The sequence below is a fragment of the Amyelois transitella genome, chromosome 26, assembly GCF_032362555.1.
Source record: "Amyelois transitella isolate CPQ chromosome 26, ilAmyTran1.1, whole genome shotgun sequence".
Lineage (NCBI taxonomy): Eukaryota > Metazoa > Arthropoda > Insecta > Lepidoptera > Pyralidae > Amyelois > Amyelois transitella.
The window spans coordinates 1,248,709-1,264,019 of record NC_083529.1 but is presented as its reverse complement, the minus strand read 5'-3'; the positions used below and the strand labels follow the sequence as shown (position 1 = coordinate 1,264,019).

The 15,311-nt window shown below is 36.3% G+C and overlaps 1 protein-coding gene across 1 annotated transcript in view; it reads right to left on the bottom strand.

Moving 5' to 3' along the window:
• The window catches only part of LOC106137047 (facilitated trehalose transporter Tret1-like), an 86,795-nt gene that overhangs the window by 3,415 nt on the left and 68,069 nt on the right, over window positions 1-15,311 (bottom strand). Inside the window, exon 5 of the mRNA XM_060951833.1 lies at window positions 3,181-3,368. Coding sequence (XP_060807816.1) covers window positions 3,181-3,368 — 188 coding nt within the window. The remainder of the gene's footprint in view (window positions 1-3,180; window positions 3,369-15,311) is intronic.

The following is a 15,311-nucleotide window of genomic DNA, read 5'->3' as shown; positions in this document are numbered from 1 at the left end:
TATTCGTTGTAATATGCATGTTAAATGCACGTCTCAATTCGCAACGGTCCCGACTCAGGCAATTCTAGCTTCAGGTTATTTCCATAACTTTTCCATAACTGAGTCATAGATAACTTTGCAGAAGCGTCGTATATAAATATAGTTAGGACTATATCACTTGAGAGGTAGACAGAACCAACAGTCCCGAAAGGAGTGAAAGGCCAAGGTCAGCTGTATGACTTAATGATGGAATTGAGATTCAAATAGTGACAGGTTGCTAGCCCATCGCCTGCAAAAAGAATCCCAAGTTCATAGGCATTTATATGTGTATTTAAGAAAATCGGTGTTCAGGGTACATATAGTCGTAAAATATAATGATGTAGTTGGGTTCAATGTCGGGGAAAATTATGTTTTACCCACAATTTCAAGAAAAAAAATTTTTTACTCCCATTTCAATTTTTGTATTGGTGCCGGTAACCACACGGAACGGCGTGTGGTTACCGGCACCAATACAAAAAAGAATAGGACCACTCCATCTCTTTCCCATGGATGTCGTAAGGGGCGACTATGGGATAGGCTTACAAACTTGGGATTCTTTTTTAAGGCGATGGGCTAGCAACCTGTCACTATTTGACTCTTAATTCTATCATTAAGCCAAATAGCTGAAAGTGGTCATTCATTCTTTTCAAGACTCTTGCTCTGTCTACCCCGCAAGGGATATAGACGTGACCATATGTATATTCAATCAAATTGTCTCCCATTTAGATGGTTACTATATATAGTACGGTAATTTTATATTATATGGTGGTGTAGTTGTCAGAGTGATCGGTTTTGACAACGGAGGACCCGGGTTCGATCCCCAGCAATGGATATATGTTTGTTTTTACTATTTTTATAGTTTTTGTAATATTTTTTGGAGGATTTTTGATTGTTTTTTTGTTACTACTTACTACTTTTCATGGTTTTTCTAACGTACACCGAGCACAACTCGGTCACCAAGGTACTAGGCATTGAAATGACCATTGTTTCCATTAAATATTCTTTGCCCCGTTGCAAACTAAAGGTCTCACAGCCGCATGAAGTGAGCGTAAAATTATTCAAAATATATTTATGAGATATAAAGTCACTGACTTTGTCACAACAGAGTCACGGAATTTCAATAAATAATAATGTTTATGAATGTGGATGAAGCGAAGGAAGTATGCAGAGATCGTGGCAAGTGGAAAGAGGTAGTCTCTGCCTACCCCTCCGGGAAAGAGGCGTGATTTTATGTATGTATGTATGTATGTATGTTTAGGTGTGTGACAGCTGCTCCTCTTTCAGTGCAGATCGTAAATGTTAACCAAGTGAAATACATACATACAATCACGTCTATATCCCTTGCGGGGTAGACAGAGCCAACAGTCTTGAAAAGACTGATAGGCCACGTTCAGCTGTTTGGCTTTAAGATAGTATTGAGATTCAAAAAGTGACATGTTGCTAGCCCATCGCCTAAAAGAAGAATCCCAAATTTATAAGCCTATCCCTTAGTCGCCTTTTACCAAGGGAAAGCTTTTAAACTGGCGGTTCTTCGTTTAGGCAATGGGCTAAAATCACGCCTTTTTCCCGGAGGGATAGGCAGAGACTACATCTTTCCACTTGCCACGACCTCTGCATACTTCCTTCGCTTCATCCACATTCATAACTCTCTTCATGCAAGCTTTCGCGAACACAAAACAGGTGTGAAATTAAGTTTATAATATACACAGTTACAAGCTTTCCAACAGCTGAACTGTAATTTTATGTCTCAACGCATTCACAACTTGTTTTATGACTAATTTTACGAACTAGTCTTCAGTAGAATTCTGAAAGGCGTCCAAAGGGAACAATAAAAACGGGAAATGGGAATTATGAACTCGCTGACCGTGTCTTAGACTTCTCACGCATTGAACATATGTATACATACATATAGGTAATCACGTCTATATCCCTTGCGGGGGAGATAGAGCCAATAGTCTCGAAACGACCGATAGGCCACGTTCAGCTCTTTGGCTTAATGATAGAATTGAGATTCAAATAGTGAAAGGTTGCTAGCCCATCGCCTAAAAGAAGAATCCAAAGTTCATAAGCCTATATACTTTAGTCGCCTTTTACGACATCCACGGGAACGCGACGGAGTGATCCTATTCTTTTTTTTTATTGGTGTCGGAAAAAAAGATTAGGACAGATAGATAAATAGAATACCCTTTATTGCGTATAAATTACATTGAATTAAACATTTAATAACATTGAATTTATCCTTATATATGTATGTATGATAAGGTAATTATAAGAGGCGGCCTTACGCGTTATGCAATTTTTTTCAGGCAACCAAAAGAACATTTCGTGAGAGTATAACTACATATCTACCAAGGTACAATTGAAGTCAATGCTAAATAATAGAAAAAGGTAAAAAAAGTATTTTTATTCTAAATTATCACATACTTATATACCTAAGTAAAAATAGAGCTCTCACCAGCAAACCAAAAAAGGAATGATTGAAATTCTTTGAAAAACAACAGAAGAAAATCCCATGGCATTTTAAATTACAATAGATTCAGAGTATTGCCATATAAAGTGACTTACAATAACAATTTTTATGGTGGATTGTTTACAAATGATTAAGAATCGATTCACATCGATCACAGACGTTTTATTTATGATAAAAAAAAGTGACATCAATCATGAAAACGGGATTGGATTACTGTTATATTCCACAGATACTTACGTTAGATGGATAAAATTTCAACTGCTATTATAGTACACTAGGCAACACACGCGGCTCCACCCGCATAAAACGAAAAATCACTATAATTCCCGTTCCCGCGGGAATTTCGAGAATTCCTCTCTCAGTGAATACCGAATAAATAACCTACACGCCAAATTTCAAGTTTCTAGACCCAGCATTTTGTTTTACGTTGATATGTCAGTCAGTCATTTTCTTCTTATATATATGTAAACTAGCGACCCGCCCCGACTTCGCACAGGTGCAAAATTATAAATGTTATTATACATAAAAACCTTCCTCTTGAATCACTCTACCTGTTACAAAAAACCGCATCAAATCCGTTGCGTAATTTTAAAGATTTAAGCATACAGACAAACAGACTAAAATAGCGACTTTGTTTTATACTATGTAGTGATGTGTATGTATGTAAAAATAAATTAAAAATACAAATATACCTGGGTAATCATAGTTATGCAGCAGACCAGTAGACCACCACAGAAGGAGGTCGCAGCCAGCATGTTGACGCTGGTGGAGAGTGATGTAGCCAACCATGCGAGAGTGTACGGCAACGCAGCTGCCAGAAGAATAGTTCTTCTGCCATACCTCATCGCCATGCCTCCTAATATACCGCCCACTAGTGCGCCTGAGGACAAAGAAATAGCAAATTAGAACTATAATTCTTCTTCTGTGCCGTGTGGTTGCCGGCACCAATAGAAAAAAGAATAGGAGCACTCCATGTCTTTCCCATGGATGTCGTAAAAGGCGATTAAGGGGTAGGCTTATAAACTTGGGATTCTTCTTTTAGGTGATGGGCTAGCAACCTGTCACTATTTGAATCTCAATTCTATCATTAAGCCAAACAGCTGAACGTGACCTATCAGTCTTTACAAGACTGTTGGCTCTGTCTACCCCGCAAGTGATATAGACGTGATTATATGTATGTATGTATAATTCTTCTTAAATATTTATCTCAGTCGCATCCTACATTCAAGAGTTAAGTTTTGGCTTTGTAGGACTTATAGTCTTCTCTTTAAAAATGTATCCTACTACTATTATAAAGGCGAAAGTTTGTATGGATGTATGGATGTTTGTTACTCTTTCACGCAAAAACTACTGAACCGATTACCATGAAATTTGGTATGTAGGTAGCTGAAGACCCAGAATAACACATAGGCTACTTTTTATCCCAGAGTTCCCGCGGGATTGATAGGGTTTCCATGCGGACGAAGTCGCGGGCGGCCTCTAGTTTTTTAATAATATACAATAAGAAATATTTTTATGCAGTCCCAACGGTATGATATTTTGTCCCGGCGTTAATCCTAGTTCATCCTCTCTCTAAAAGAGCCCGGGATAATCCTTTAAGTCATAAACACTAATTGGGTAAGTCAGGTTTTTACATGAAGGTTGATTCACGTATGACCACCGTAACTTTTGCAGGGAGCCTTACCCATGTTTGACCTTGATAAAGGTTACACAAAATAATGTACCTAATCCCTTAATCGCTTTTTACGACATACCGAAAGCGACTGTTCTTAAGTCTTGGGAGCCATACGGCACGAATTATTTATGTTGGATGTAAAGCTTCTTTTTAATTAGCACGCAAAAATGCAATCAACGCGATCGTTTATAACCTAATCTCGTGTTTTGTTGCGCATACGCATCGATTTACATTCCTTTCAGTCTGGACGGCGCCCGCGCCTATAATGCATTTACAAAACATGAGACAAAACGATAAAAACGCAAATCCTTTGTTACTAAGGATTATAAACCGAAATAGTTTAACGATTAATTTAGTATTAACATATAATGTCGTATGTCGGCCTCATTATCTATCTATCTGAGTTAGTATCTCGTAACACACGTCTCGAACTTACTTTGAGGCTAACTCAATAGATGTGTAAAAAAAAAAATGTAGTGATATATATATCTATATATATATATATATCACTATATAATGATATATATATATATATATATCTATATATATATATATCACTATATAATGATATATATATATATATATATATATATATATATATATATATATATATATATATATATATTTAAACTAAACTAAATTTTTTTTTCGGTGATAGATAATATAAAAAATATCACTCCTTGACTATATCTTTACTTAATAACATCAAAATCCGATTGCTTAGTGTCACATATATATTATAATCACGATTCCGGCCCGAAGGGGTAGGCAAAGACTACATCTTTCTACTTAAACACGATTCCTGCATAGTTCTTTCGCTTCATCAACATTCATAACTAAATCAATTCATGTTTTTTTGATGCAAAAGCTTCAAACTAAGTCGCAGATTCGAATCATGTAGCAATTAATTCAGCTTGTAGCAATTTATAGAAGCGACTTAATTACTTTTAATTAGTTAGACATTCTGAACAGCTAATTTCTCCGCCTATAGAATAAGAAACTAATTGAATAAGGACAGGAATTATTTTCATGTCTCCTTTTATTAAACCTAAGCTACTGTATTTGATCATTAGTGTTTAAAAATATACATAATGTACATAATAGTCACGTCTATATCACACGCGGGGTAGACAGAGGTAACAACTGGAAAGACTGTAAGGCCACGTTCAGCTGTTAGACTTAATGATAGAATTGAGATTCAAACAGTGGCAGGTCGCTAGCCCGTCGCCTTAAAGGAGGTTCCCAAGTTTAAAAGCCTAACCCTTAGTCGCCTTTTACAACAGCCATGGGAAAGAGATGGAGTGGTCCTATTCTTGTTTATATTGGTGCCGGGAACCACACGGCACTGCCGGGAACCACACACTCAGTGAGATTATATGAAACTTTATCAACATCAAAAGATTAGTATAATATATTATAAGACTAGATGACGCCCGTTTATCTGTGAGATCTTTCCGAGTACAAACGAAAATAGACGGACAGACAGACGTTCTATATATATAATAAGAAATGCAATCTGTCAACCGGTGAGACGCTGCGTGTAGTTGAATTTGTTGTTTAATTGGCTAAGTTAACTTTTTATGTATATACCTACATACATACATATGGTCACGTCTATATCCCTTGTGGGGTAGACAGAGCCAACAGTCTTGAAAAGACTGATAGGCCACGCTCAGCTATTTGGCATAATGATAGAATTGAGATTTAAATAGTGACAGGTTGCTAGCCCATCGCCTAAAATAAGAATCCCAAGTTTGTAAGCCTATCCCTTAGTCGCCTATTACGACATCCATATGAAAGAGATGGAGTGGTCCTATGCTTTTTTGTAGTGGTGCCGGGAACCACACGGCAATATATAAATATTTGTTTTTTTTTTTTATAGACTAGATTACATAAGTAAACTTTTTAAGTAAGTACATTATGATTTGTTTGTTTCATTTCTATAGACTAGATAAGATTCGCACCATATTTTTTTGTTATTTGAATTTCGTAAAGGTCAATTAATCACAACAATGTATTCTCTCGTCCACATTTCTATTCTAAGTTTGGATGGTTATGAGGTTGACGTTGTTGAGGAACATGCTGCAGTGCAGTTTGTTACCGCTTCTACTGCACTGACGCTTGGGATGCGGCAGTAAACTTAGTTTTAATTAATTTATTTGACTTCAACCAACGTTGTGAAACCAAAAAATATTTCACTACGCGACTTTGTCCGCGTGGAATAGTTGTTATGGGCATCATTGAAGCCCTCAAGCATGAATTATTTTCCCCGTTTTTTTCACATTTCCCATTATTTCTTAGCTCCTTATACTTGCAGCGTGATGTTATATAGCCTTAAGCCTTCCTCGATAAATGGTATATTCAACACAAAAAGAATTTTTCAATTCGAACCAGTAGTTCCTGAGATTAGCGCGTTCAAACAAACAAACAAACAAACTTTCAGCTTTAAAATATTAGTATAGATGAAGGAGTGTGTCTGTTTGTTCAGCTCGCACGTCTGAATGAACAGATAACAGATTAATTTGAAGATAGTTAAACGCAGCCCGACTTTAGTTACCCGGTAGCTCTCAAAACATAAATCTGTTACATTTGCGTAAGTTTAAAAGCGTATAAACAAACAGATATCTTAACCAAACAGTTGTTAAGTATAAAATTAACAAAGACAATGAGCATTAAATCTTATTCACCCAAATACCTTTCAGCCATCAATCTTCGGGCGTCAAAACATACCACTAAATTAACCAATGCTGTGCCGTGTGGTTCCCGGCACCAATACAAAAAAGAATAGGACCACTCCATCTCTTTCCCATGGATGTCGTAAAAGGCGACTACGGGATAGGCTTACAAACTTGGGATTCTTTTTTAGGCGATGGGCTAGCAATCTGTCACTATTTGTACATATGTAATCATTAAACACATTCACGATAAAAATCCTATACTCCATTTGAAGCACATCTCAGTCTTAATCCGTACCAAAATAGACAGACCTTTTGTATTCTGTCTGAAATAAAAACTGTTGACTGACAGCGCTATAGCGGGGAATACCCGACAGATATCCGATATTGGCACGATTTTCCAATAACGTATCGAATTCCGACTCCTGATGTCACATGAAGATAAATATATACATACATACATACATAAAATCACGCCTCTTTCCCGGAGGGGTGGGCAGAGACTACCTCATTCCACTTGCCACGATCTCTGCATACTTCCTTCGCTTCATCCACATCATAACTCTCTTCATGCAAGCTCGGCGGTTTCTGGTAGTATTGACCTGACCCTTTACCAGGACGTCCTTAATTTGATCAAGATACGTTCGTCTAGGTCTAAAGATAAATATATATGTGTGGATCATCATAAAATTCTGGAGGTTCGAAGTTTTTGGACGGTAAGTTATTTTGGAGATGGCTCAATCTGTTTGACTTTGCTATATCCGTCTGTGAAATGATGTATAGAACACATTATTTATAGATCAACACTATGATTTAAAAAATTATCATAATGACTAGCTGTGCCCGCGACTTCGTCCGCGTGGAATAGTTATTTTGGGCATCATATTTATTTTTGCAAACATCCTCCGCGGCTTTATCAATTATAGCTGCTAATTGTTATGCGACTTGGCGACGACTTGGCCCACATCATTACCCGCGACGGAACGGAGACCGTATATAGTGAGATGAGAGGCCTTTGCCCAGTAGTGGGATCTTATAGGCTGATACTTTACTTTTTTTACTACGCGTAGTGCGGTCACGCGTATTAGAAAGAACGCTGGTTCGCCGTATTAAATGTTTCGGTGCAAATTGCTTATAACGACTATATCTCAAAACCTATTCGTACGACTTATTTACTGTAAATGGCAATTTTAGTCTACATGAAAAGCCGAAAGTAATAAACATATTTATTTGGATAAGGATTAATATTGAATTAAAGAAAATTGGTTTCAAAATAACTTATGTTTATAATGAAAAAATAATCTTAAAAAATGAACATAAAAGTGGTTATTGTAAGTAAACCTTAAGAGATAGATATATGCTCTCGCGGACTTTTTTGTGGCAAAAAATGAGTACTTCACATCTTTAGTACATTGTTTTACTATATCTTTGTTGGTTTGCGCAGCGTTCGCGTGGAAAGCTCGCAGATGGCCGACTCATTCAACTTTCACCTGCATTGTTGACGTTTCCCGTAGGGAATCCGGGATAAAATGTAGCCTATAGCCTTCCTCGATAAATAGACTATCTAACAGTGAAAGAATTATTCAAATCGGTTCAGTAGTTTCTGAGATTAGCGCGTTTAAACAAACAAACAAAACAAACTCTTCAGCTTTATAATATTAGTATAGATATAGATATTATTAGAGTACCCGAAACCGACTAGCTTGCATGAAGAGAGTTATGAATGTGGATGAAACGAAGGAAGTATGCAGAGATCGTGGCAAGTGGAAAGAGGTAGTCTCTGCCTACCCCTTCGGGAAAGAAGCGTGATTTTATGTATGTATGTACTCGTATATTTTGAAAGTTTATATAGACTTAAATTACGGTTCGCTTTGTTATAAAGAAATTCATTATATAATAGCCAAATGTTTGAGATTTAAACCTTAGTCAATACAGTAACATAATCAGCTTATTAAACCGATTATAAATCGATATGAATAGCTTTCTTGACTAGCTGGAACTGACTAACTCGGTCAGTGAGATTTATTTGCGTCCCGATATGCTTTTACCGATTACAACTTGGGAAAGCAAATTGTATTGAAATCAATTTTGATTTAAACCCATCGAATTTTAGATTCAATTTCATCTCAAATCTATACTAATATTATAAAGTTGAAGAGTATGTATGTTTGTTTGAACGCGCTTATCTCAGGAAATACTGGTTCGAATTGAAAAATTATCTTTGTTTTGAATAGACCATTTAACGACCATTTATTTTGTATTAAAACATCACGCTGCAACTATTAGGAGCGAATAAATAATGGAAAATGTGAAAAATATGGGGATAATTCATCTTTGAGGGCTTCAATGATGCCTAAAATAACTATTCCACGCGGACGAAGTCGCGGGCACAGCTAGTTATTAAATAGATAGTAAGTTTGCTCGTAACGTTTTCACTTTATCTATTTAGTGCTTAAATCTCCAAAATCGCTTACAAAAGTCAATTCAAGTCATGAAAATTGTCAGACAAATAGTGTGGTAATCCACTCCAAAGTTTTCATTGATATCAGTTCAGAGGTTTCGACGTAAAAGACAGATAAACAAACAAACTTCCACATTAAAAATAAATATCCAGGGCCCAGGGCGCACCTAGTCTTACGTAATAAATAAAACGAAAATGTATGCCAAAGTGAAGCGATATAATAAAAGTACATACATACATATAATCACGTCTATATCTCTTGCGGGGTAGACAGAGCCAACACATACACAGATGGTACAGATGTTTGGCTTATTGATAGTATTGAGATTCTAATAGTGACAGGTTGCTAGCCCATCGCCTAAAAGAAGAATCCCAAGTTTATAAACCAATCCATTAGTCGCCTTATACGACATCCGTGGGAAAGAGATGGAGTGGTTCTATTCTTTTTTGTATTGGTGCCGGGAACCACACGGCATCAATAAAAACACACAAAAAAGAAACATTTATCCGGCCCTTTCATGCCTCGGGATAGAAATATCCCTATATTAATAGCGCCACTTAAGTTATTATGTTGATTTTACGCAAAATTGCGCAAAATGTGGTAATGATGATTGCAGTAGCCATAAAATATATATGAAACAAATTGAAATGCGTCTGCGCTTGTGGTAGATCAAAGGAGATATCTTTAATGTATGTTTTTGCTGTGGATTTTGCGATGAAACGTGAACATACTAATATATTTATATATCCTTTTAGTAAAGCGGTAAGTAATGGCTCAATGCATTAATAAGTAATAAGCATAAATATTATTTAACTAGTTTTAAGCAGCTTCACTTGCGTTATTTTAACGCCACTTATAAAAGGCAACGAATTAAACGCCACTTAGTTACAAAAAGCGACCAATTTAGCGCCACCTACCAAAGAATTCAGGGTTTTCGCAAATCCAACGGGAACTATAATTTTTACCGGGATGAAAGGTACCCATATATTCTTCTCCAGACTCCTAATTATACGTGGGATCGTTCTTGTAGGAGATAAGCTAGCAACCTGTCACTATTTGAATCTCAATTCCATCATAAAAGCCATATATGTAGATGAACGTGGCCTTTTAGTCTTATCGAGACTGTTGGCTCCGTCTACCCCGCAATGGATAAATCACAATAATCCCAAACCAAACTAATATTATAAATGCAGAAGTAAGTTTGTTTATTCGTTTTCTCTTAACGCAATATCTATTGAAGTAATCCACTTGAAAATTTGTGTAAGTAAGTATAATTTCTTTTTCTTATGGTGCAATAAAGAGTCTATCTATCTATGTATCTTTCTATCTATAAAATGAACTAATCTCCTTTAAAGTTTGGGTAAGTTTATATTAATTTCGTCGCACGGACAAAGTCGCGGATAACAGTTAGTCATTTGTAATAATGCTCAAACTAGTTGACCACAATATATGTACATAGCAACGTTAATACTCTTTGCGGTTTCTGTAAAATATAAATCTATGCCGTTTGTCTGTGGTTTTGAGAACGAAAATTAACGTATATAAAATATAATTATATATTGTAGAAGTGTTTTTGTGTTTTTGTGTTAATTTTTTCTCAGGTTTTTTGTTCTCCGTCTGATGTGGTTAAGTCGAGATACTAAATTTGAAACCTGTTTGATTTATTTGGTTCTTGATCACGATAAATGTGTATTATGTAACCAATGGACATAGGTTTAAAATATTTATTTCTATTTAACATTACAGACATACATACATATACATATGATCACGTCTATATCCCTTGCGGGGTAGACAGAGCCAACAATCTTGAAAAGACTGGTAAGCCACGTTCACCTGTTTGGCTTAATGATAGAATTGAGATTCAAATAGTGACAGGTCGCTACCCTATTGCCTAAAAGAAGAATCCCAAGTTAGTCCCGCTCCGCCCGCGTGAAAAGTACTTTTTCTCTTCTCAATATGTATGCAAAATTTCATTGAATTCGGTTCAGAGGTTATGATGTCAAAGACATCTGTATCGTGAAGTATGGATTGCACCGGATTTTAAAGTAAATATAAATAAATATATACGGGACAAATTACACTGATTGAGTTAGCCTAGAGTAAGTTAAGTAAGTTCGAGACTTGTGTTACGAGATACTAACTCAACGATACTATATTTTATAATAAATACTTATATAGATAAACATCCAAGACCCAGGCCAATCAGAAAAAGTTCTTTTCTCATCATGCCCTGGCCGGGATTCGAATCCGAGACCTCCGGTGTCACAGACAAGCGTACTACCGCTGCGCCACAGAGGCCGTCAAAGTAAAGGATTTTATACGAATTTAAGAATAATTATAGAATGAAAGTTTTATTTCACATTGTTACTATTGGTTACAAAATGGTTCATCTTGTCACATTGTACAAGTGACGAACAATCGATATGAGAACCTCCCACTACCGACAACTCTCAAATCAAAAGAAATAGGACCATAGAGTATGATAATATAGAGTGTGTATTATCATACTCTATGGTAGGAAGAAAAACCGGCCAAGTGCGATTCGGACTCGCGCACGAAAGGTTCCCTACCCTAAGGTATTACATACATATGGTCACGTCTATATCCCTTGTGGGGTAAACAGAGCTAACAGTCTTGAAAAGACTTGTTTTATGACTAATTTTACGAACTAGTCTTCAGTTGAATTCTGAAAGGCGTCCAAAGGGAACAATAAAAACAGGATATCGGAATTATGAACTCGCTGACCGTGTCTTAAACTTCTCACGCATTGAACATATGTATACAAACATACATTCAAATAATCACGTCTATATCCCTTGCGGGGTAGACAGAGCCAACAGTCTTGAAAAGACTGATAGGTCCACTCATCTTTTTGGCTTAATGATAGAATTGAGATTTAAATAGTGATAGGTTGCTAACCCATCGCCTAAAAAAGAATTCCAAGTTTGTAAGCCTATCCCTCAGTCGCCTTTTACGACATGGGAAATGGATGGAGTGGTCTTATTCTTTTCTGTACTGGTGCCGGGAATGTATGTTTGCATCGGTTTGGAAGATCATACCGGAATAACAACGCGCTCTACAAAATAATTGTTACTCATATACAGCCCTTTGGATGCGAACGACTTTCACTGAGAATACATTTGCTTATTTTGTCTGTCCGTTTATATTGGTAACCAGTAACATTGTCTGTATGTCTGTATGTTAGTGAATAATGTTAGTGTCGGCGCCATGCCTTGACTGAATCGTGCGCATACAAACATACATTAGGTGTTAATTTGATTAAGGATGAAAAGTCATCATCCTTTTAAGGATGTGACTTTGAACGTAGTGCCGTGTGGTTCCCGGCACCAATGTAAAAAATGAATAGGACCACTCCATCGCTTTCCCATGGATGTCGTAAAAGGCGACTAAGGGATAGGCTTATTAACTTGGGATTCTTTTTTGGGCGATGGGCTAGCAACCTGTCACTATTTGAATCTCAATTCTATCATTAAGCCAAATAGCTGAACGTGGCCATTCAGTCTTTTCAAGACTGTTGGCTCTGTCTACCCCGCATGACATATAGACGTGACCATATGTATGTATGTACGTAAAGATTTTTACGATATCTGTATATCTTCTATTTCTATATTAGTCTCTCTTGCAGATATCGTAAAAATCTATCAAGGGAATCATTGGATCTTTTGTAAAGAGCATTGAATTGACGTCATGATATTTTACCACGCTCTAATCAACACGGCAAAGTTATTACAATTGCAGAAATAAAATCCTTGATCTCAAAATGTCCCATGCATAAATGTTTATCGAAGTACATAGATCATTTATATGTAGTTTTGTAATTATGAAATACAATTGAAGGTTATTTTTAAACACCTAGTAATCTTTTAAAATTACTTTACTGCATAGTACATACAAAAATAATGAAAAGAGTAATGAGTGTGGAGGAAGCGGGAGAGGTCTGTAAGGATCGTACCAAGTGGAAACCCATAGTCTCTGCCTACCCCAGTGGGAAAAAGGCGTGTTGGTATGTATGTAATGTATATACAAAAACTTCTAATAAAAATTTTAATATTATAAGAACTTAAATATTCTAAATTCCTTAAAAAATGGCTTATTTTTATCTTGGGACTAGTCCTGGTTAAATCTTTTCCTCATTAAGGAGCCCAGGGTGCGCCTTTACCCACGATCCTGAATGGGTTAAGTCAAGTTTTTACACGTGTGCCGTGTGGTTCCCGGCACCAATAAAAAAAGAATAGGACCACTCCATCTCGTTCCCGTGGATGGCGTAAAAGGCGACTAAGGAATAGGCTTATAAACTTGGGATTCTTCTTTTAGGCGATGGGCTAGCAACCCGACGACACTATTTGAATCTCAATTCTATCATTAAGCGAAAAAGCTGAACGTGGCCTATCTCTCTTTTCAAGACTGTTGGCTCTGTCTACCCCGTAAGGGATAAAGACGTGAAGCGACTCCTGTCAGACCTCCGCAACCTTTGCAAAGGAACTTAACCCGTATTGGATCGATCATGTTCACACATCCAGTTGCCTGTAGGTACTGTACTGTACAGGTTTCCTCACGATGTTTTCCCTCACTCTTATGGCATTTGATAAAATGACCATAACTCGAAAATGACAATAACAATAGCAATAAAACAATTATTTATACGAGTAATATGCATCTAACAAAGTCTCGTAAAATGTTTATTACTTTTTATAGAACTTTACATCATTTTTCACAACAGGGAAAACCCATCTGCAAATTCAAAACATACTAGTTATTCACCTGACTTTGGTCATGTGTGAATTTGTAAAAATTCTTCCTTAGCGAGATATTTGCGATTATGACTATTTGTAAGTATGTTAAATGTTAGCAATATCAGTAAAGCGCTTTTGGTAAAATTATTAGTCTTAATTGAATTTTAGATTCACTAGCGCGTATTTAGCGCTACTTACAAAAGAATAAAGGTTTTTCGCAAATCCTATGGGAATTTTTACCGAATGGGTATCTTTACCGAGATAAAAGACAATACTCTTAATTATATATAAGCATCATTTCAAAAAGACTGGTTCAGCAAATAACGCGTGAAGTGACAACAAACAGAGTTGTAGTAGTTTTACGTTGTTAGTCAGTCAGTTAGTCAATCGATAAAATTCATATATTATTTTGTATATAAATTATGTGGTACAATGAGCTACATGAAAAGTTTATTATTTATTCTTACTAATAAAATGTGCCGTGTGGTTCCCGGCACCATTACAAAAAAGAATAGGACCACTCCATCTCTTTCCCAGGGATGACGTAAAAGGCGACTAAGGGATAGGCTTATAAACTTGGGATTCCTCTTTTAGGCGATGAGCTAGCAACCTGTCACTATTTGAATCTCAATTCTATCACTAAGCCAAGCAGCTGAGCGTGGCCTATCAGTCTTTTCAAGACTGGTGGCTCTGTCTACCCCGCTAGGGATATAGACATGATCATATTTATGTATGTATGTAAACATAAACATTCAGATTCTCACTATACACGTGTTAATTTTTGCATTCCGCCAAGACAAGGAAAAATAACTGTTAACGTTAAATCATTTGGAAACAATAAAAAATAAAGCTGTTAACACACCGCCCAGTTTCCAATTAACAAGAGCCAAACAAGTTGAAAATAGCCGATGAGTCCTCAGTAAATCAGACCGAAATAAAGCTGCAATTCCATTACGATACACTTATTTTTAATTGTTTTAAAAAGATGTTGCCAAGTAGAAATTCTACCGGCCTACTAGGAACATTCTCAACGTGTTGACACTATGCAGGGGCTGTTCGATTTATAAATTTAGATTTTAAACGTTTTTATTCTGCTACGAGTACTTGCCTATTTTTTGTTCTTCTATAATTAGAGATAATTTATTTTAGAAAGAAGTTCATGAAATCACTATGTAATGACTTTAGTTCCGTATTTGAATTTGGAATAATAGCTTGGACATTGGCAAAATATGTACGATTAGCAAAAAAAATTAA